Raw genomic sequence first — 23,972 nt, forward strand, 5'->3', positions numbered from 1 at the left:
TGAGTGTCACCCAGTCTGGATGAGACTTGTCACCATTCTTTGTCTCTGTTCTCATCATCAAACTAGTGGCAGTTTTTGCTGCTGGATTTTATTTTTGAAGCTAAAAGCCATTTTAAAAAGAAGGTCTACATTGCTCAACAGTTTTGCAGGTTTGTGGCTATGCTATTTTTAAAAATAGCAGCTCAGAAATTTCAGTGGACTTTTCTGCACCTAGAAGAAAATAGCATTGTCTTTTATATGTATAAATTGCATACATAGGAAGTGGTTTGCACAGCCAGACTTCTGAACCATGCAACTATCACGTAGCCAATTCACTGCCCACTTCCTAAGGCTTGACATAAGCAGATTTTCTTTTTTAGGATGCCTGAATTTATTGTCAAAGCAAACTCCCTAGTATATTTTTTTTTTTGGCTGCAATATTAATCTTCTTCACGGGAGATATAATTTATTTGAATAACAGCTATGATTTTCTGAAAGCTCAGCTGTTACCAGTGGTTTCTAAAGCATAGTTTTTCACTCGGTATGACAAAGATTCAGATTGTGCCACACCAGCAGTGGCCCATGCAGCCTTGAATGTTGCTTTCCCAACAGTCCCTCACACCTGGTACATACCTGCTAGTCCTTCCAGTGGTGTTTGTCCAGCTTCCCAGCCTTCCCACAGTGTCCCCAAGGCACTTGGCCTGCCAGCCTGCAATACACTGTGGCAGAGGCCAGAGAGTGGCACATTATAGCTAAAAGCTCCAGGACTGTATGATTTAGACTGGAGGGGTTTTATTACCCAGAAGATGTAAAATCGCCTCATCCCAAAGAGTTCTTTGGTGTCTGGGTTAGAGAGGTGCTGCTGACCCAAATAGAGATGAGCTGCCATTAACTTGCAGTGGAAGTTCTGCTCCTGATTTCTCTAATGGTGGTATTGTTGCTGGGGCTTTAAAACCGTGGTTAGTTTTACACTGAAGCAAGTATCCACTTTCAGGCAGATACTCCAGATGTGCAGAGCTGGCCTCTGAGACATATTCCCAGTCTGTGCCTATGAACCTATGGGACAAAGAACGCAGGTGGGAAAAGAGGGACAGTTGCACCATATGGATGTATGTTTGTAGGGTTTCAAATGCTCTTTATTAAGTTATTGCTCATATTTATCATCATTTAAAGCCTCTCAGTGGGTATTGCTTATTTTTACTTCAGCCACTGATACAGAAGCTCCCACAATCTGTCCAGTTCCAGCCAGGTTTCAGCCTGGACTGCACTGAAATCCCACTGCTCAGTGGCAGAAGCTCACCCTCTGACTAGCTGTACTTAAGAGCTGCATACCTGTCTCTAATGCAATAATTCACCACTTGAGGATATCAATCACTGTAGATAATCATGTTTCAAAGCCTTTGGATTAGAGTATATAATTTCAAATTACATTCCCATTTTTACCTGTAATTGCAAAGCAATCAGAAGAAAGTAAACTATCTTTGTAGTGGTTTGTGTCCTGGCAATGATGACAAATAAGGCTGCTCTTTTTAGCCACTAGAGAAATATTTAAAAGTATTTACATTACTATTTTGCATTAAAAGAGACTTGTGCTTTCTCCATAGCTCAGCACCCGTCTGCCCTTCTGCTCAGGTGCTTTCTTTCCCCTGATTTTTTGTGGCTTCAGGGAAGAGCTGAATTTAGTTTAATAGGGAGTAATAACCTCAAACTGTGCTTTCTTCAGTGATAATTCAGCAGCTGATGCCATTAATCCATCAATATTTGTAGCCTACAGTAATAAAGGTCATCTTACTAAATGCATTCAGGCACCACCAGCTTTCTCTGAGGGAACACCTGAGGCAGAGGCACCCTTTTTCATCCATGTCATTCTTCCTGGCAGCATGCTGAGCCTCCAAAGAGGCCATGGAAATACACGTTTTTCTTTGGTAAGCATAAATTATAAGTAGAGTTTTGTTGGGGAAAAGGACAGAAGGATACCTGTAATTAACCAAAAAACAGGAGCATTTGTTTATTGATGGCAGTCAAATGCTTCTAAACACAGATTGAAAGACTCTCACTGAAAATACTATGGTAAGCTTCAATCAGAATCAGTTTTAATATGCAGCTTGTAACTTTATTTTCCTTTAAAATCAGTTCTAATTACAGTAACCTGCAAGGTAAGGTTTTCTGGGAAAGCACCAAAAGAAGTTCTGTCATTAATAGGCAGTTTGTTGCTGAATGTTCTGCCAAGAGCCTTCACAAACTTTGTGGAAATTCTTATTTCATTTTCATGAAGGATTATCATTATAGGAAATGAGAGGCTTAAGTCTTCATACAAGTAATTATTTCTCTGGTAGAAACTGGGAATTGGCTTTTTAAGGGTTTTAGCAGATAGCAGATTGAGGGAGGAGGAGGTTTCCTGGAAAAAATATTTAACGTTCTGTAACCAGTGCCTAGTCTGTCCTGATGAAAATCAATGACCTTTCTGCAACACTTCTTCAGCCTCCTCTCCCTGACAGCCCCTGATGGGTTAGAGGTGACAATCCCAGTCACTCAAATCAGAGCTTGCTTCTCCAGGGCTGGGGCACTCAGGGCTGGTGATGTGGAACTCCAGCCAGGTTCCTGACTCTGAGCTGAATACTGAACGTTTGCCCCTCTCCAACCATAGTGCAGTGACTCCACCCCCTGATGGTGCCACAGCCCTCAGGATGAGGAGCCAACAGACCAGCTCATGGTGAGCTCTCGCACAGCACACGGCTGCAGAGGGTGCTGACACACCAGCTCGGAGTGAGGTGATGGGGAATCCTGGGGCCAAACACAGAGGGGTGGAGAGTGAGTGAGTCAAGATAAGGCAGGAGGCTGTTGAATTATTTAATACAGCTGAGAGAAAACATGTCAAAATCAACTATTTGTACCTGTTTGCAAAGAAAGTGCTGTGATTTTCTGCCATTGTGTCACACTCAGCACATGGGTGCTGGCCTGGCCCAAGGACCCAGAACTGTGGCTGATCATAGGACAAACCAATGCATCTTATTGCAGAAGATTTATTTCATTTCCTGGGCTGGAGTAATTATTGGGAAGCAGGAGGTCTGTAAGGAGCTTTGCTCTCCAGAGAAGCTGCGCTCCATGCAAACAAATGAGTTTTTGGAGAACCCCAAACCAGCTGAAGCTGGCAGGGATGTCCAAGCTTTCCCACTCATAGCAGGGCCAGCTGGAGCAGGGTACTTTGGGCCACGGCCATCTGCTATCACCAGACACGCAGCCTGGGGCTGGGGGGAACAAGCCCTGCCAGGTAGGGGACTCCAGAGAAGCTGTGCCTGCTCCACAGCAGCTGCTGCAGATGGAGGCTGCCACTGCTCAGCTGTTTTCTCCCTGTGCTCAGAGCAAGGCAGGGGCTTGGGGCTGGAGGAAGGGGAGCTGTAGGTATATGGGGAGGGAGGCTGGGTGCTGCTGCTGCCCTGCCCTGCTCTGCCCACTCTTCCAAGCAAAACTCCTGCCCTTCTTGCCTCTCCTCACCCATATTTCTGTGCAGTAATGAAGAGCAGCCATGTTTCACTTCAACACAGCTCATCCCTGAGTGCACAGCCACAGAGCCTCCTCCAGCAGCCCTGCAGCCCTGAGCTGCCCTAACTACAGGCACTCACCACACGCCCACCAGGGACTGTGGGAGTCCCAATGCCCCCAAGTGTATCCCTGTGAATTCCACCAGCCACAAGGAAACTTGACATACAGAGAGAATACAAAAACTACCTCATCTGGTACCAGGCTGGGGGTGGAAGTTAGCCTTCACTCAGCTTACAAAAACTTTGCTTCCTCTTGACTTTTTTCCCATCATTTTTAGCAGCCCATAAGAGGACAGCAGTGGGGACACCAGCCCCAGCTTAGTGCCAAAGCTGTATGGGGCATCTGCTTCTCCCTCAGCCGACTCGCAGGTTTGGGTACCTCAAACACCAGGGAGAGCACAGGAGAAGCCACACAGCATGAGACTGACTGACTGCAGTCACATCTTGTGACAATCCAGTAACAGAGTACACTGACCAGACATCCTGGGCAATGAAGGAGCTCACTGGGAGCAGTCAGTTTTGATCCCATCTCGTGAATATATTAAAACAAGTACCAATTTCACGGCAATGTTTATTCCAAGGCACCACTTCCCAGTAGAGACCTGGCCACTGTTGCAGACCACAACTGCCACTTTAGGGATGGAGAAGTCATCTGGCACTTGCAGGACAGCTCTTTATGTGACTGCCAACAGCCTCCCCTATGCAACTACAGCTATGCTGAGGGACCCTGAGCAAAGGCTTCAGGTGGAAAATCTGTATGAGGGATTTGGTGACAGCTGGATGGGGACATGGGGGTCTCACCAGCCTCAGCTGTGGAAATGGTTTGGAGAAGGAAAAGCTGAGGGGCTGGGAAGGCTGAAAATGCCACATTTATAAGGAGAAGGGCAGGATGTGCCAGCAGAGCAGGGCTTGGCTCACCCTGTTCCTGTGCCTTGTCACCATGCACGAACTGGTGGATGCAGCTGGGAACAGAGAGCTGGCCATGGAAATCAGGACTAATTCTCTCTCTATATGTGGTTTTGATAGATTAGCCAATTAACAAAGTGCACTGCAGCACTCAAGAATTGAAAAAAAAAATTAAAAATTGAAGACTAAACCTATGAATCTGAGTCCTGGATAAAATCTCCTAATTTTGAGAGATTTAGATCTTGAATCAGCTGCATCCTCAGCCCAGTGCTGCCTTCTGACTTTGCCCCCCTCTACCCAGGACAGCTGAACACTGTCCCCTGACATCGTGCAGTGGTGTGGCAGAGACACTATGCCCCCACACTCACACTTCACTAACCATCCTCCATACGTTATGCCCTAATTCCTTCCTCCAGCCTCTGCTCAGGATTTGCTTTGTGTTTTTTCTGCTCATGTTGCCGAGGCAACCTGATCCAGTCTCAGTTCCACATATCACCTTGATTATGAAGTTTAGCTAATCCAGACCCCTCTGTCCTCAAACTGCTCATGTACCTCAAACTCCCTCCCTGATAGGCCCCCAAACTCTCTGTTCCTTCAGGCACGAAACTCCCCCACCTCTCCAGCCCCCTTTCTCCACCTTTAATGATATGTAAGTAGCTCTCCTTCCAACGGGGATGGACACGATTCACCGCTTTTTTGAAAGTGGAGGGCCTTTGTTTTCCCTTTTCACACCTGAGTCCCCTCAAGGGATGTGCTCCCTTGGCATCAGTGCACTGCAGCTTCTACGCTCCTTACACGGTGCATAACTCCTGCATCTCGGTAAGGACCTGTGTATTCTAATCTGAAGAATGATCCACAGAACAGGGCTGGTTTGGAAGTCTTTCATTTCCCTGCCCCTTTCTGCCTGCAATAAAAGGCAGCACACCCCCTGTGGTGCCAATGTTAATGTGTTACAAGACTGTGGGTAGGTCATTTTGGATGTGTGCTCCTCTTTCTTCCTTCATACAATATATCTTACTGCTCCAAGTATGACCCCCTGCTTTTCTGTTTGGCATTAATGATTCTATCTGAGCTTTCATGGGATATCACAGCACCCAAAATCAGAGTGTGCAACCTAAGGCAAAGGTTTCACACATCAGAAAAACAGATGGATCCCTGTATCCTCCTGAAACACAGATCCCAGCATCTATAAAAGTATCCAACCAAATTAAACTCAAACAGCCCTCCAGATTTTTCTGTCAAAATCAAGATGCAGAAAATATTCCTGGTAGTTCTGCAGTTAACTCTCAAAAGGCGAAAGCTTTCCAAACCTCAGGTCTCTGCGGAGCTTCTCAGTCACACACATATGCAGGTACTGGGAAGGTAACACATATTAAACAAGAGAGTGAAAACCTGCCCTGGAGACCAGCTAACAAAGAGCCCCAGGACAAGACTGTGGAACTGCTGATGGCAAGTGTGTGTGACTGGTTCCCACAGAGTTTAGCTGGACGCTTGATGGGCCAAGTGTGTTAGACTGTCCATCAGAAGAGTTGTGATGCCATTCATTTTGGGTCAAGTAGAAGTGAAACTGCAGCAGCTGAAGCACCCGAATATGTTTGTGCAGGGAGTTCTGTGGGGGTGAGGGGTGACTGGAGGGACACCACCTCAGGGGACAATTGGCAGCAGGTCTCTTCAACCAGCCCAGAGCAACTCAGCAGATGACCACTGAGATTAGAGAAAAAGGACTTTTTATTTAGGCTTACCTTTAAGTTTCCCACTTACTTCCCACAAACTGTAGGAGCCTTGAAAGAAGCACTTTGTGCCTTGAACAAAGCAAAGGCCACACAGACAGCACTGATTTTAGTTCAGATGAAGCATCACCCAGCCCTGATCCTGAAAACTCTCAAAAAGATTTGCAGCAACTACTGCAAATGTAACTCTGTTAAATTCTACAGAAGGGAGAATGCATTTGGCAAAAATCAATCCATCAGTAGTTGCCTTGTAATAGTAGCTGGAGCAGAGAGAAATGGCAGAAGGCAAAAAAAATTGAGTGTTTAACAGCAGAGCCACCAGATTTTCATTATTCCATAAAGCTGCCAAGTAGTTTTGGTGACAAGCAATATGAACTGCAGTCACTCATCACCTTTATAAGCACTATCAGCCAGAAACCTAGAAACAGAAGCTGTCAGTGCACAATGATAAGCTGCCTCGCTCTCCTCTTGGAGATACAGGATTGCCAAGCAGTCTCCCACTGCCAGCTTCTCCCCATTGGCTGTGATTTCTCTGCATCCTGGACCAAAAGGCTACAGGCTCTGGATCTCACCAGGATTCAGCTGTGGTACCTGTGGTGAGTGGATGTAACAGAACCATTTTCCATTTGATCTCGTGGGCGTGATTCCTCTGTCACACTGGGGAGAGCAGCCAGGGCAGCCCCAGCACAGCCCAGTCACGGTCATGCTGCCTTTTTTAGCCATCAAACTGATTCCAGCAATTTTCTTAATAAAACAGACAGAATTAGGACTGTTCCTCATTGGAAAGCAGCAACTCCTGCTCTTTTCCCAGTCTATAATCAAGTCTGACTGTGTAAATTGCTGTAAGGAAACCAGTCTTTTTGGGCAGAGGACATTGCAAACCCATGGTGGGACACAGGAACTCTGTTGTCAGCTCTGCATAGCTGCAATCAGCTCTTCAAACAAATCCTCCAGAAAGGAAGGGACACTTACCTGGTGTCACAGAACCATGCTCTCATTTGAAAAACATCATATTAAGATCATATTCAAAGCTATTCTTACCCTTCCCTTATTTCAGGCAAGCCCACACCCTATCTGAGCTCATTTTGCTGAGCAAAGCAAAGCTGTCACTCAAAAAGGCGACCCGAATACTCAAAGAAAGGAAACCTTGAGAAAAATTCTGTAATTAAGTATCTCACCTTTTATTTTGTTCATTTACACTTCTGGCACTGACAATTCTTTGAAGATATTTATTTTTATGTAAAGACCAAACTTCATTAAAGCAATCATAAATCAATTAAATAATTTTACATCACTTAAGTTTCAGAAAATGTACAACACTTTCATACATTATAGGCTTGACCGGTTGGAAATGGAAATGGCACATATTTGATACGGTTAAGAAATGACTTGGACAATCCAGCAAATTGTTTTGCCAAAACCTGTTTTGTACTGAATACCATAACCCATGCCCAGGGAATACAGTGTGCCTGATGGCACCACGTGCACATTATTCAGCATGGAATTACTGCTATCAACTTGGTCCCCAACAATGTCTCAAATATTCTACATGGCATTTGTCACACAAAGGTCCAGTTAACCATTTTGTAGAGGAGTGAGACTCACAATGGAAAGCAGAGACATGACTCGTGCCACTTCCCAGTGACGTCCCGGACCAGCAGGACACTGAGCACATGGAGAATATCAAGCACATGAATAATCCTCTCAGTTTCAGGGGGACTGTTGGAACACCAATCAAACAGCTGGCAGGCGTGCACTAGGCAGGGCCTGCAGTGTAACATCCCAGCACCATGAAACCATCTCGTTTCACATCTGCTGAGGATCCAAGAAGTTTCTCCTGCAGAAGTCACGATGATGGTCATACATTCAGTTCTCTCCAAAGTCTGTGTAATGTTTAAGGCAGCAAGAGAAATTTGCCTTTATTTTAACACTTCAAAAACAGATGGTTCCTTTAGAAATAGGTGGACAATATTCATAATTCATCAGTATGCTCCTTATTTGTATAAATATGATGAAAGGCCAAAGCAAATTCTGACAGATTTTTTTCTCAACAAAATCTGAGTGTAACTGAACTGGAGCTGAAGCTTTAAAATTACATGTGCAAGATCATTCATATGTAACATACTGTCTAGGGACAATGTGAAAAAGCAGGGATTTAGATGAAGTCTGTACTCTTGAGGCCTGACTCTTATCAAACTTCCCCTGGCATGAGTGAGCTCTACTGAAGCCAACGAGTGAGCACCTCTGATGAGAGGTGTGAGTAAGATTAAAAACATGCCACTGGTTCACACTAACAGGTCATTGTGGCTAAAGTATATTCTCATATACAGAACTCTGCAACACTATTAACAACCATTTACAAAACACTACAGTGATGGTTATTGGCACATAAAAAACTCCTTCTCTATATGAAAACATACACAAAATAGATAAGAACTGCCTTTTTTTTTTTTTCAGACTTTTAAAATCTATATATAGTTGCCTTTGAGGAATTTTAACCCCCAGTATCACAAATAACAATATTTCTTTAACAATGTTCACCTAGAATTTTACTGTGCTGACATTTGTAACACTGCCACAATCTAGACCACTTGTGGATTATGCTTAACTGTACTGTACACAAGGTGATGAAGATTGATAGAAAACCACTAAGATTTTTGCACAAAAGTATGACTTGTTAAAATCCAGAGAACAATTGAGTCACTTTATAGGCAGCAGCTACATGTAAGCTGTAAATGTTACCCGCAATAAAAACACATTTTGCCATAAAGCACATATTGTGGCATTATCTGCTTCTGGCCTGGTACACAATGCTTGATTTTCTTCCAATGCAGAGTAAAGGGTTTTGTTAGCTTGATTCTCTCAGAAAAAAAGTGCACGCATATAAAGTGCTTTGCAGAACTGTCTCTTCTGCCTTGATTTCTACCCCAAGATCATTCTCTGCTGTAAAGATTCTGCCTCTTTTGCAGTAGTGATGTTCAGCCAACAAAGCCCCTTATGCAAATAAAATTTCAAGACAACCATGTTTGAAGAGTATCAACCAGAAGAAGAAAGCTGGGTAAAAAGTGGAGAAGTACAGGGTCTGTCTTTTCCTTGCCCACTGAAAGCCTGTGGGACTACACCCAATATTCCCATAACCTAAGGCAAGACCCCTGTTCAGGGCCTGTACCAGCCCCTGAAGGTCAAAACTTCTCTGCAGTGCTCAGCCCAAGTAACTACAAATGGCAAAAGAGATTTCACTGAGGAAAAAGGTACTACTGGCTTTTCCAACTCCACTCCACGTCCTTACCTCCACACAGGCATGGGAGAGCAACACTAGAGTGCTTCTTCCCCTGACAGCCTCTCCATTCCTATCCACAGGACCAAGCACAGTCCCTGACCCCCACCATGCTGACTCCACAAGGGAGACAAGTCAGAGACTGCTCCTGCTGGCTACAACACCCATCTCTACGGAAACTTGACTTTGTGATGCTTTTGATGCATTGTTTCCTTCTTCTCCCCTCCCAACCCTAACTCCTACACGAGTGAAATGCAGCATTATCAACCCATGCAAAAATAAGTTAGTGTTGGAATGTTGGTCCTTTGTGATTTATCCTTTCTTGCCCCACAATTTCTGCCAGCATTGTCACTGCACCTCCCAAGGAAACATCTCCAAGAGTGACCAATCCAAGGTGTCTACACAGCAATGCAGCTCCAGCCCCCAAAATGACTCCTGGGCCTTGCTTTGGTTCTATCCATTTTCAAAACAGGTTTGGTTGTCTTGTTAAAAGATTATTTTGATTAGCAAAGTACCAAGGGGAAGAAAAAAGTGCTAAATTATCTCAAATTACTCAGCATGGTGAACAAACTATGATATGCAAATTAACATGAATTAAATTTAAAAAATATTAAAAATGCATCATGACTTGTTTCTTTTATAGTTGGTGTTACCTCACAACATGTAGAGTTGGTAGATAATTTAGAATTAAAATATCTCAAATTGTTGCGTGTAATCAATATGTCCAACTCTACCAGCAGTATTACTCTAGCACTCCTGATGCACAGAATACCTGAATTAAATGTGTAGTCTTTGTGAAGAAACAATTTCATATCTTCTGCAAAAAGCTTTCATTAAAAGAATATTGTGCTTAGACATATTTTATGCTACTTCTTAAATTAAAATCTTCTAATAAGAAATTATTCAGTTACACTGTATTTTTACTCTTTTATCTGGAATGTTTTTAAGTCTATCTTTAACAAAAATCTCTTCAAACTTAAAATACTCATAAAAATATTTGCAAAATAGAAACATATTTATAATTTTCTTCTTAAACTCTAAATATTCACAGATTCTAAAAGTAAAACCCTAACAGCATAGGATTAATTTGAAGTATCTGATCTCATTTTTCATACACATGATGCTTGGTACTAATGTTCAGTAAGGTATAGAATGGTGTCTTGGTGTGAAGAAACCCTAAAAGGAAGACTTAAATCCCGCTCTCCGTGGGCACAGAACAGGGAGGGACAATAAAGAAGCCAATGTACTTTGTACCCTCATGGCCAGTAGCAGTGAGGAATAAAATCCACGTTTCAATCCCTGTGTCTTGTGAGAAAGGACAGGGGATACAAACCTTCAGAAAACCGTTTTCAGTGAGACTGAACGTGTGTGAGAAAATGAACCCAGTGCTGCACGCGACTCAGTGCCCCTTTGGGAAGGTCTATGAGACAAGGCTGGCAGAGAGAGATGTTCTTCTGCTGCTAAAAAGCCCCAGCACTGCCTGCAAAACAGAAGAGGCTGCTGACCCCGTGACAGTGACCTCTCCAGCAACTCCAGTTAATCCCAACACCTGCAGCGTTCCCTCTCCCTGTGGACACAAGTGTGAGGTCAGCGCTGACACGGGGCCGGCGCTGGGACACCTGGTCCTGCTTCCAGCAAAACCAAGCAAGGGAATGTTCACAGGTGTGAGGGTGAGTGTGGGCTTGTGCTTTTGGGGCCATCGGAACCCTAAGTTCCCATCCCCAGAAGGCAGTAAATACCCACTTAAACCTATCAACTGCATAAGCACAGGTTGGCTGTTACACACTTACTCACACACTGCTCTAGGTAACAAAACTGCTTCCAATACAGGTCTTCAAACACAATTTTTTGGTTTCAGAAAAAAGTTAATTTCTCCTTGAAACGATTTTGTTCTTCTCTGTGCCAAGTATCTCTTTTTCTCATTTTAGGTACTGCACCTTCAGTGAAGGCTTCAAAGAGGTGGCAGCCAAATGGAGACATCCTGCAGTGAGGGCATTTGTAGAGAGGTCTGAGGACCTCAGCATTTTCAACAGATAGATCTGGAGATCTCAGCATTTTCTACAGCTGGTGCTTTCAAGCATAAAAAAATTGTGCGCTTAAAAGGGAGGCAAGATGGAAGGCATGAGAATCCCCCTCTCACGCACAGGAGACGTTCAAGGGTGAGCTGCTCTTTGCAAAGATTCATTTGAAATTCCCTCTGTCTGCTACGTTTTTCCCTTTAAACCCCAGTCAAGTCACAGAGGGATTCCTTAAAATGTTTTCTTTCCAAAAATAGTATTTCTCTGATTAACAAAAAAAAAAAAAAAAAAAAAAAAAAAAAAAAAAAAAAAAACCCCACAAAAACCACCCAATCCCTGAAGTTCAATAAATGGAGAGCAAGAACTCCCCCCATAGAAGATTAGATAACATAATGTCAGACATCTTTACAACAACAAAACCCCATGTTATCCAATAAAAATAATTTAGTAACAAATGTCCAGGCTTGGTTTTGATAGCAATCCAACAATAAAAATATTTTTCAACCCAAGAAAAACCCATGAACCAAATCTATAAAAGCTAATGAACCTAATGACTTCTTTAATCTTTACACAATGAAAAATAAATGCATTTTTTACCAAATAAATGGGCGTCAGCCCACAGGCAGAGGAATTTTTCCACATTCTTTCATGAAGCAAATGTTTCAAAGACAAGAATTTGAATTGTTGATGATTTCAAACTCATATCTTTGAAGACTTAAAGCAGTGAGGACAGGACAAAGAAAAAAACCCACCATAATATTTTTATGTAGCTGCATAAGATTCAATTTGCCAAGGCAAGCAATCATGGCAGGTGAATAAAATACCATTCATATTTTCATTACCATGCTAAAGGCAGCCAAGTTAGTTTTGTGCCCGACATTTTCTTGATAAGTTTGCAATGCTTTGGTAAGGCAATTAATAGGAGACACAGGCTTCTGCCCATGGCAAATATTTCTCTTTAGCTCCAGCAAGACACCAATTGACTATGGAAATTTGAAGAAATATGTGCTGGGAGTCATTTACTCTGCACATATGGAGATAAACTGAAGGCAATAATTTTTCACAAGCTAAAGGCGCAGGAGGGATGACCACTGTGCATTTAGCAGCCCAAACCCTCTCCTCTCCTTCTCTTTCTTTTAGCTAATGGTATTTTTGTGTTCAAAACTAGGTGCAAACCAATATGTTCAAATGCTGAAAAGGAAAACAAATATAATTTTTTTAAAACTGAAGCCTCTATGTTGTACCTAGCAATATATATCAGTACATTTGTACGTGCGACCACGTACTGAGCTCTGTTTTCCTGCTGTCAGTAATTAATTTTGCCAGTTTCTCTCACAAACACAAACTCCCAACTGCAGCATGTACTCAGGAGCAGCAGTGGATGGATAACGTGATGTAGCACAGACACACACCACCCTAGTGAACCCCCATCCAGGTGAGTATGGCTCTCTACTTGCTATCTCAAATAAATAATGAAAATTCTCTTTGGGTAAATTTCAGAAATGTCCCTCTGATAGATAGAGCAGGTGTTTGTATTTTCCAGATCAGCTAAACCTTTTAAATGGTTACTGTTACAGCAGCTTATGCATTCATCCTTTGTTATACTGCACAGCAGAGCTTCTTCCTTGGCTCCTATGGGATGGGGATCCGACAGTTGTCAGCTGCTTTCTCATCAACCACTTGATTATTTTAGCTTTTGTCAGTATTGGAGATAAGGACAGCCCCTGACCATCTAGGATAGCCTTCTGTGTTCATCTGGTACAGTGCACCCTACTAAACATCTGGGGATGGAGCAGTGTCACACACACTTGGTAAAGCCACATAATTGTGGAATTCAACATCTTTTGGAAGCCATTGCTTTTAGTTATCAAGAAAATGCTAGCATATTGAATTTCCTCCCAAATGGAGCATTTCTGAACATGAAGGCATTTTTAAACACACAGTAGAAAGGAGAACCAGACCAGAAGCAGGGCAGTGAGGTCATCAGAGAGCTGCTTTTCCCCCAGAAGGCTTTTAAATGATTAAATACACCAGCAGCTGAAAATTATTCCACATCAGAAGCATCATTGTCAGAAAGATGGTAATTACTTCCCTTCACCCGAATATACTCAATATACCTCCCTTCATCAGAATCTGACATACCACATGTACATAGCCTGTTTTCAAACAAAGATTCAATTTCCTCCAGTTTTTTCCCTTTAGTCTCAGGAAGGCAGCCATAGATGAAAACCAGTCCCAAGGCAGCAAACCCTGCATAGAGGAAGAAGGCTCCTGCAAAGTAAAACCATTGTCACAGTCAGTTACAGAGGTTCCCATCCCTCCTCTGTGCCAGAGCACAGGGGGTGACAGAAGCAGCAGGCTGTGGCTTCAAAAGAGACTGTAAAAGCAAAGGCTGGAGTGGCAGGGTTACAACAATGAGCTGTGGGTGTAAGAGAAGGACTCTTTATTGCTCCATTCCTCAGCAAAGTAAATTGACAAAGGCAATTCTAAGTCACATGAAAGAAAATACACATCCTTTCTGGGCAAGTCGCTCTGCTCTTAAAATAAACAGCAATTAGACAATCACATGCCGAAATGAAAAAAACCAAAGGAAAGAGCTTTCATGGTTTGTCTTGACAGTGAAGGACACATTAGGAGAAGTCCTCAAAATGAAAATTTCTTGCAAAAGAAATAAGTCAGGATTAAAATAATGTTTGTGACTTTTGCATGTAATTATTATTTAAAAGTGTTTGTGGTGACAATTAATATTGAGGAAGAGCTTGTTCCTGCCCACAATCCACCATACCTAGAGGGGCAAAGGACCAACAAACATTTACCTAGTGTTGCTACACTGATGGCTCAAAGGAATAACAAGCAGAGCTGAAAGGCTCTGCACTAGTAAGGATGTGAAGGTCACATCAATTCCCTGGCAGATAAATGTGATTTAAATGACTTGTACTGGAGTGGCTGAGCAGTATTCTGACAAACATTCCACAGGCTCCCACAGACAGCACCTTATCAACAGCTGTATTTCTGCAAGTACCATCTGATACTGGCCTTGGATGTCACCATAAAGTGGAAAAGTGCAGATGCTGTCACCTTAAGTGGGAGTCAGCATTATTTTGTTAAATCAAAAGTGGGGTTTTTTCCAGCCTCTCTGTTTTAATCGGGTTCTTTTAGGTTTGTCTAGATTCTCAGTTAAGGACAAAAGTAAATGTTTCTTATGAAATCCAGACCAAATTCTATGATCCAAGCAGGTTGCATCAGATTTCTACTCATTGAGAACACTGCTTTGACACTTCATAGCAAAGCCAGTGGAGGGACCCAGAATCCAGAGCAAATCTCTGTGCCAATGGCAGCACTGCACATGTGGACACACACTGTTACTTACCATAGTATGTCAGATATTCAGCCGTATGCAGAAATGTCAGTGACACGAGCACATTGAAAACCCAGTTGACTCCAGAAGAACAAGCGTTTCCCGTACTTCTAGCCCAAAGTGGATAAATTTCAGAATTGACAGTCCAGGGCATAGGACCCATCCCTAAGAATTAGGAATAAAAGGATCAATCTGACTTTAATGGCTGGACTCAAAAATATATTTAAAACGTAGCTTCACTATTTGACATTTTAAACTTATATGTGAAAAAAAGTATTTTCTTACCAGGTGCAAAGAAAACCAAATACAAAATAAGGCCCAGAAGTGCTGTCCAAGAGTACGGAGTGGGGCAGAAATTGTAAGCCCAAAATAAATCTTCCTTTTTGAATATGGTTTCGTTTGAACACCTGAAAATCAACAAAACTCCTTTTTATTAAAGATTTTTCAAGGCAATAGTTGACATTGCAATATAAACATCGCAAGTAATGTCTTAGTAAAAGCTGGCTAATGTACATGTAAGATAAAAAAGCTTAATCCCTTGTAAATTTATCAAGATCTTTGAGCAAAATTCTGCACTCAGAAATGTGTTTTTTTTTTCTCAAGCCTGGTCTTAGGAAGAGTAATCAGCAGAACATTCCTGAATTTAAACACTTGCCTTATATTTACAGATCTCCTTCAAACAACCAGTTGTTACTACAAAGATGGTGATACCAAAGCCATCAAGATCAATTCACAGGAATATCACACAGCACAAAACCAGCTGCAGCAGCAGGACTTTGAGCTAAAGATGCTGCACACAAGGATATAAGGTCAGACAGAAGTTAGTCCTTATGTCACTGCTGAACCAACTATATGCAGCACACTTCAAGTGTAATCAGCAATGTCTATGGAGTGTGGCAAGTCAAGTGAACTTATAAAGAAAACAGATGTGTATTTCCCTTCCTACACAGCGAAATAGCTTAGGAGAAGGTAGCACTCGTAATTAGCTACTGAATTAAGAAATTGTGTCTCTATTGCAAGGACCATGTGGGAATTCCATATTTCAAGGGATAGGTATAAGATCAGGTATTTCCCTCTGACTGCCAACAATATAACATTTTTAAAGGCATACTGGCAACTTTATTTTTTGTTATAAATTTTTTAAATTTAACATTTGTTTAAAGGAACAAGTCATAAATGTAACTAGTGAAACTCTTCAGCTGCCACATCAATTGCTAGAGATGAAAAACCCTGTACTTTCAGGAGAGAAGACTTAAGCAGACACTACTCTTTCATATGCAAACAACGTTATCTACTTGCAAAGAAGAAATCACAGAGAGCTAAACATCTGCCTGAGTTATGATTTCCAGATCAGTTCAGCACTTATGTGAAGGATATCTCCCTCTTGACAGTAGGGAAACCAGAATGAAGACGCCTGCATTGGGCAGTAGGTGGACAACAAGTTGTGGATGGTGGAGTAACAGCCACCCTGCAATGCTTCAGAGTTGAACAGCAATGTGCTGTGCACTGATGACCAACCCACCAGCACCCCTAGGGCAGAAATCTTCCCTATGTCATCACTGATGAAAGGACAACATATAAAGCAGGATATCATGATGAAGTCCCAGATCCAATTTCAGGACAGCTGGAAATCCAAAGCTTCAAAATATTTATAAGAGAGATGTTAACCCTAAAAATACTGGAAAAAGGCATGTCTGAACCTTTAGACAAAAGGGTCTTTTGGTAAGACCCATTAGGGTAAAACCCCAATGCTTCCTTAATGGCAGTAACCTGTAAGATTTGCAGTTCCACTTTGCACTCGAGCAGCACCTGACCAAATGGAGAAATGTTTACCCCCTAATCTGGGGTTGGCACTGCAGCCTGTGCCAGTGTGCACCTTTCCACCCTTCCACTCTGCCTTGCTGATTTCCCCTGGAAAGGCCATCTCATTCAAGGCATCAATTCTTCTTCACTCTTGAGGGGGCAAACACATAGAAAACAGATCAGCTGAACATCCCTCTCAAACACGTCCTTTGTGCCTGGATATAGACTGGCCCACTGCAAGAACACAGGAGCGCTCGGTTTCACACTGCTTTAACATCATCACTTTTGCTTCTTTTGCTGTTATGCAAATTTCTTTTGCAGGTGTTTGTAATGAATACAAGCTGATGAGCACTTTTAAGCATCTTGATGCTGAGATGAGTTTCTCCATTCTGCCCAGCCAGATTGGCAGCTCTGCAGAGAGGGCCTCACGCTTTCTCTCAAACAAAACTGTAAACAAAGACATATCTGGTTTATTATCCTGCATCCATCTCCATGAGCACAAACCAACATGCTGATTCATGCAGACACAATTGCAGGCAGGTCAGCATGTTTCCTTCCCCTGCCATCTTTCCCCAGTTGTGTCCTACTTTTGACAGAGTGGAACACAAATGATACAAGGGAGAACCAGACATCTCCAAAGCCTCCTGTGACTGAGGCCATTCATCTATTCTCCGCTGTCTGCCCCTAATAGAGAGGAAATTTTGTTGCAAAAAAGCAGATTCAGTGCAATGAAACGGGAAAAAAAGCACTTGAGACTAGATTAAATAGAAACCTGGCAGTAATAAACTGTGCTTTGTTTATCCTTCAGTTGTAAACCATCATGGTACACATAGTAAAAGCGAAGACATCTGCATTTGCTGGCATCTTGCAGTGCTGGGAATGTTAAAAAAAACACTCTGTCAAGGCTGGAGATTTGTTCAAGCTCTATTACTGTGCTATATCTACTTCTCTACCACTGTTTCTATAAGATCTATTATTTTGCTGAAGAACATATTTATAATTAGCATATAGTTTATTGCCAGACAAAATTCTGAATTTTGTCCTGCACGAAGGGAGCATATATGATGGAAATAGAGGAGCAGCTACCCATTGTTTCATAAGCTGAAAAACAGAAGAAAACCAAAGAATCATAGAATGGTGTGATCTGAAAGGGACCTTAAAGATCATCAAGTTCCAACCTCTACCTTCCATGGGCAGGGACACCTTTCACTAGACCAGGTTACTCAGAGCACTATCTAAACTGTCCCTGAACACTTCCAGGGATGGGGCATCCACAGCTTCCCTGGGCAGCCTGTTCCACAGCCTGTTAACATCCTTGTTGATGATCTGGATGTGGGAATTGAATGCAGTCTCAGTAAATTTGCAGACAACAGCAAGTTGGCTGGGAGTGTTGATCTGCTTGAATGTAGGAAAGCTGTACAGAAAGACCTGGACAGACTTGATCAATGGGCTGAGGACAAAACTGCAGGAGGTTCAATAGGGCCAAATGCTGGGTCCTGCACCTGCTCTCAGCAACCCCGTGCAGTGCTACAGGCTGGGGCAGGAGTGGCTCAAGAGCTGTTTGGCAGAAAGGAACTTGGGTGTGCTGGTCAACAGCTGGCTCAATATGATCCAGCACGTGCCCAGGTGACCAAGAAGGCCAATGGCATCTTCGCCTGCATCAAGAGTATTGTGGCCAGCAGGAGGACGGCAGTGATCATCCCACTGTACTCAGTGCTGTACTGCACCTCGAATCCTGTGTCCAGTTCTGGGATCAGCAATTCAAAGAGGACATGGACATTCCGGAGCATGTCCAGCCAAGGGCAACAAGGCTGATGAATGGTTTAGGAAATAGACCTTATGAGAAATGGCTGAGGGAGCTGGGTTTGTTTAGTCTCAGGGAGAGTCAGGGGGTGTCTCATCGCTGTCTGCAACTACCCAAAAAGAGAATATAGTCAGATGAGGGCTGGTCTCTTCTACAGTGACTGAAGTAAGAGGACCAGAGGAAATGGCCTTAAGCTGAGACCGGGGACATTCAGATTAGGTATTAGAAGAAGTTTTTTGCCCTGTTAGGGTGGTCAGACATTGGAATAGGTTGCCCAGAGAGCGTTGGGAGTCAGCATCCCTGGAGGGGTTTAAGAGGCTGGTGCTGGGTGATGTGCTTTAGTGGTTACAGTGGTAGTGCTAGACTGATGTCAGACTTAAAGGGCTCTTCCAACCTTGATGATTCTATGGTTCTATGAGGTTTACATGGGCCCAGCTCTCGAGCCTGTCCAGGCCCCTCTAGATGGCATTCCTTCCCTTCAGCATGTTGACAGCACCATGTTAATTCACAGTTTCACTAATCCTGCATTTCTTTGTTCTAACACAAGTAAAACTACTTAAGGACTGCTCTTATGCCAGCCCTTTGTGCCTGGGTTATCAGGATCATGATAATCTACAATTTGCCAGTTTAAGTCTCAAGTGTAACACAAATATATTTGATTTACTAAAAATCTCCTTCAAGGAGATTTTTAAAGTCTCCTGTGTAGAGTGCTGACTTTTATATCATGGCAATCCACTGAAAAATATAAATTTATGCCAAATTTATTGACTCATATTTTTATCTGAAGTCTGTCATGGAAATGACAGAGGACAAAAAAACCCCATAATTTAGAGTAGCTGCTATTTGGATGGAGAAAGGCTTTTGTGGATGATGCTTGGAAGCAACTAAGATTATTTATCCACAAACAATTGCTCATCCTGTAGAAGAATCTGAATCTTAACATTTGGATTAATTCTCATAAGTTCAAGCCCCTCTTCTTCTGCTAAAGTTATTTAGTTGTCTGAACAAACCCCCAACTACCTGAGAGGGCAGAATTTAGCAAGGTACCAGATGAACCGTATAATAACTTACTGGTAGTCAGGCATGTAACTAAGGAGAATTCTGGAAACCGCCTCTACCCTGTCCACCAAGTGGCCTCTCAAATCCATGTACATTCAAAATTACATTAGCACAACCTGTAGAAACCTGTTAAACCAGGAGACATAATTTCACTATAAAACAGCATATTCTGTTTTAAAGAAAAATCCTTGCTTCTTTTTTGTACACGCAATAAGATGCTGTCTAAAGCATCAAGTGAACTGCAACTCCACCTGTGGGCAACAGATTAGTTTAAACCTGACTAATGTCTGAATCAATAATTTCTAAGCTTTCTCACAGTTCCCTAGCTACTGTCATCCACGCCTCAGAAGCTCCACACCTCTCAGGAGAAGTTTACATTTATCACTTTGACTTTATAGTTTACACAGAGAAATAATTCTTCCATTAAACCAGATGTTACCTAAAAATATGCAGATGAAGCTTCTTACACCAGATGACAGCAACTGAAAAACAAAAAAATACTCAAAAAAACCCCAAACCAAAACAAACAAAAAAAACCCTCTCAAAACCCCAGATAACCAGAAAAGAACAAACAGATGCAGATGCAGCGTTGAAAAACTACTGCCATGAGACTTCATGGGATTCAGCTACACCATTGCTTAACCTTCATTGCATAAAATACAAATAGAGTTTTGAGACACTTATTGAAGCCTTTTGCTATAACTGGCAAAGAGTTTAAAAAATACTAGCAAATGTTTCAAAAACGTGGAAAAACAGTTTAGTTCACAGCAAAGAAAGCAAACTGCACCTCAGCAGATGACAGGTGCATCTGCATGTGATGGAAAAAGTCTTTATCGCACTGACCGCCCCCTCTCACAGGATCTATCCATTATAACTACAGACCTGATGATCTTATGAGCCTTTCCAGTTTAAATGATTCCATGATTCTCAGTCATGTCAGAACACATACCTGCAAGAGACTTAACATACTGTTCTGATTTATCTCTGTCCTGGCTACCTGATCACAGATGAACATAATTTTTAAATATTATTTATTTACCTAAGAATCTTTATGTTTGAATTCAAACACTTTCACAAGCTGAGAAACTTCAGCTTGGCAACTGCATCTGAATTTGCCCAACAAATAGATTGCTGGAGCTGTTATTCAGTCTGAATAGACTGAGCAACAGCCTGAAAAGGAGCAATTTTTCCCCATGACAAATAGTTACCCAAAATTAATCACATCAAAGGGGTTCTTAACTGTTTGCTGATCTGGACATTTCAGTACTTCTGTAACCACATATTAGTGGATCCTAGTCCTAATTCTGATTCTGACTGGACATACTTTGTTCACCCCAGTACATCTTAGAGTTAACTAGTAATAATTAAATTTTATTATTTCATAATCATAAATAATTCAAATATTATATTAATAGCACAGGAACTTGTGAGAGGTCATACAACTACGGAACATAATCAACTGTTCACTTAACAAACACCTAGTAGTCGTAAGTACAGAATTTTAATGCACAGAATTCAAATTAAAAGCTGATCAAAATGCAAAAACTTAATTAGTTTTGAGCATAAGCATCCTAGCTGAATGTCACTGTCCTTCATGCATTTCTGCCTGTATCTTGGGTTTTATGACCAAAAAAAATTGTATTCTATTCCATCTGTTGAAACCTGTTTATCTGTTTTATCTCCAGGAGAGAGGGGGTGACTGCCTTTCTGATAACAAGCCAGCTGTTGAGACTGGGTGGGGCATTGTTTCTTATCTCTGCTCAGTCTTCCACTGCCCCCATGGGAATATCTTCTGTTAATGGGGCCATTAAAGCTCACCAATGGCATGACACATTTCATCATCCTATTGTGAAATGCTCTGCTCAAGAGCACAAGGGCAACCATTTCTACAGAGATAAAAAGGAGCCACAAGTGCCATCAGGCACTCTGGTGTTCCCACAGGACTCCCAAAGGAAGACTGGACCCATCTCTGCACCCCTGGCTCCACAGGACCATCATCTCTGCTTCCAACAGGACACATCTGTCACTCCAGGAGGGCTGACTTTGGACTGTTTCCAACACCCTGTCCAACAGGGCATCAGGTTGTATTTCTGACTCTGTCAGAATTTTCTGGGATTCCTTGTTTGTTTGGTTGGTTATTCTTTTGTACTACAACATTTGTATTTTTAATATCCCTAGGAAAAAACTGCTATACCTATTCCCAAAATCTTCGCCTGACAGCCTTTTAATTGCAAATTTATAATAATTTGGAAAAGGGCTTACATTCCAAGAGAGACTCCAATCTTCCTTGGCAGACACCTGTCTATCCAAACCAAGACAGGCTGTGATTGTTTCAACTACTTCAAGCACTAGGTAATGGGTCATAGTTTCAACATACTGTATTTTGTGTTTCTTTTCAACATTGGATACTTTCAGGTACAAAATTAGCTGTTCAAGTGAGAGAAAACAAAAGAAGGAATGTGGCTTCTTTCTTTCATTTTTTGGTGAAATGCTTCAAAACTGCTTTATTTTTCAACAGAGACATGAAGCAGACAACAAAAAAAAAGGAACAGAAAGATCATATATTTTTTTGTCTTGATTTTGCAAAAAAAAAAAATCTTTTTGCACTCTTTTCTGGAAAAGGATTTAAAAATATTTTAATATATTTTTTTTAAATTAGCATCTAATAAAATATTTTAAATAAAATCCTCAAATATCTAAATATATTAATGCACAAATTGAGTGCACAGAAGTGCCATCTACATCCACTTATATCCAAGTTTAAGAGTACACTCAACAAACAGCTGGCAGAAAACAACTTGGTTAACACCAGCTAATGTGCTGGCAGGTTGAAATTGTAGCTGCAAAAATAAGGTATTTGCCAGTTAGAAAGGCATGAAAAAAGTGCGTGTATGATGTATAGCCAGAAGACTGCTTCAAGGTTTATAACTGACAAGTTCAGTGATACCAAGAGCAGTGAGTGATAATTACAAGATGGAGAATAAAATAACTGTGTATACAACAAGTAAACAAGAGTGCAATTCTTTGTGGTAATTATTTCCAGAGAGGTTCTGTGTAAAGCTGAGTAAAAACTTTGAAGATACCTTTTTACTTTTTTTTGTAAATACAGTGATTTTTAAAAGAATATTATTCTGAGGAATTTTTATCATATTAAAGTATGGCTCAGTAGCATGATATGCTGATATTTAGTGGCAGAAAGTATTTCTCACAAACATCAGAGAAAGTTTCACTGGAATTTGACATCATACAAGGTTAAAGTTACAGCAAGGCAATGCTAAAGGTGAAGCAAAGCCCACAGCTGTGAAGAGTTTTCATGAGAAAACAGAAGAATATATTTTTGCAACTTGTAACATAATTCTGTATGTTTACAAGCTAAAAAAGTCTATAACAAAGCAACAATAAAAGAGTGAACCATTTCATGTAAGGCTCAGAAGGCAACAGCAGGCAATGTAAGATTTCTGCCCTTTTCCCTTCCCCCTCAAGGACACACTTCAATAGTTTACAGGAAACTTACATGTATGTACTTTAAAGATTGAGCCCTTCAGTAACTTTTCCTGCTTTTTCATATGTAAAATACACTGATTCAAAAAATTAAAAATAAACACAGAGTGTTTCACAACCACTAAACTGTCTGACAGTTCTTACTGAAATATTCTTAGCATGAATATAAATCTTAGGTTTGTCCCTTCAGCATATCCTGTTGCTAACATTTGTGGCCCTACAAGCAATTGTGCCCAGTGGTCCACTGAGATTTCACCTCTCACCACAAAACTTTTATTTGTTCATGTCCTTGAACAACTTTACTAACCCTAAATCCTTTATTCTCTTTCAAGGCGAGTTCTACTATTTCTTGTAGCTTCCAAACTAATGATGTGCATGAGAACCCAAACAACTTCATAAATGCTTTATAAAAGGTGGGCTCCAGCAGAGTGTCCTCAGTAAGTCATGAAGCCTCCTAGATTCCAGTGCTGTTTTTAAAAAGTCTCTCAGCCAATCCTCAAAATAAGAAAGATCTAGTAAGTGATAAAGAAACAGTACAGTTCAGCCCTAATTCTCATACTGAAAGACTTCAGTTAAATGATGCAGTTCTCACTATTTCTTTCAGGTATTATCAACTCTTGAAGAACTTCCCAGAGGTGCAGATCAGCAAAGAATGTTTAGAAATTTGAGTAAATATGATGGAAGTGATACTACCCAACATTTTGAAGCCTTTGCCATGATCAATATGTATTTTAGCATGACAGCAATATAAAAAAATATAAGAAACCCACTGCATTCTAGCGGATGGAGTGGAAAAAAACATTTACAACACTTTTATACTCATGTATACATGTACAGGTCTCAATGGAGATGTGATGTGTGTGACGGGGCTGTGGTTCAGTGATGTGACTTGAACACAGAGTGGCCAGTGGGACACGAGAATTCCTGTTCCCACCACCTTGGTGGCTGCCACATAAGCTCCATTTAATTGTGTTCACTGCAATCGAACACAAACT

General features: G+C 41.6%; 1 protein-coding gene across 1 annotated transcript in view; it reads right to left on the reverse strand.

Annotated features, from left to right (window-relative positions):
• Positions 1–10,920: 10,920 nt before the first annotated feature.
• The window catches only part of SLC2A13 (solute carrier family 2 member 13), a 147,678-nt gene continuing 134,626 nt past the window's right edge, over positions 10,921–23,972 (reverse strand). The window contains exons 8-10 of the mRNA XM_083859838.1: positions 15,096–15,217; positions 14,823–14,975; positions 10,921–13,723 (exon numbers count right to left, since the gene is read on the reverse strand). Coding sequence (XP_083715964.1) covers positions 13,497–13,723; positions 14,823–14,975; positions 15,096–15,217 — 502 coding nt within the window. The 3' untranslated portion in view covers positions 10,921–13,496. The remainder of the gene's footprint in view (positions 13,724–14,822; positions 14,976–15,095; positions 15,218–23,972) is intronic.

This window comes from Zosterops lateralis (genome assembly GCF_965231275.1).
Source record: "Zosterops lateralis genome assembly, chromosome: 4".
NCBI lineage: Eukaryota > Metazoa > Chordata > Aves > Passeriformes > Zosteropidae > Zosterops > Zosterops lateralis.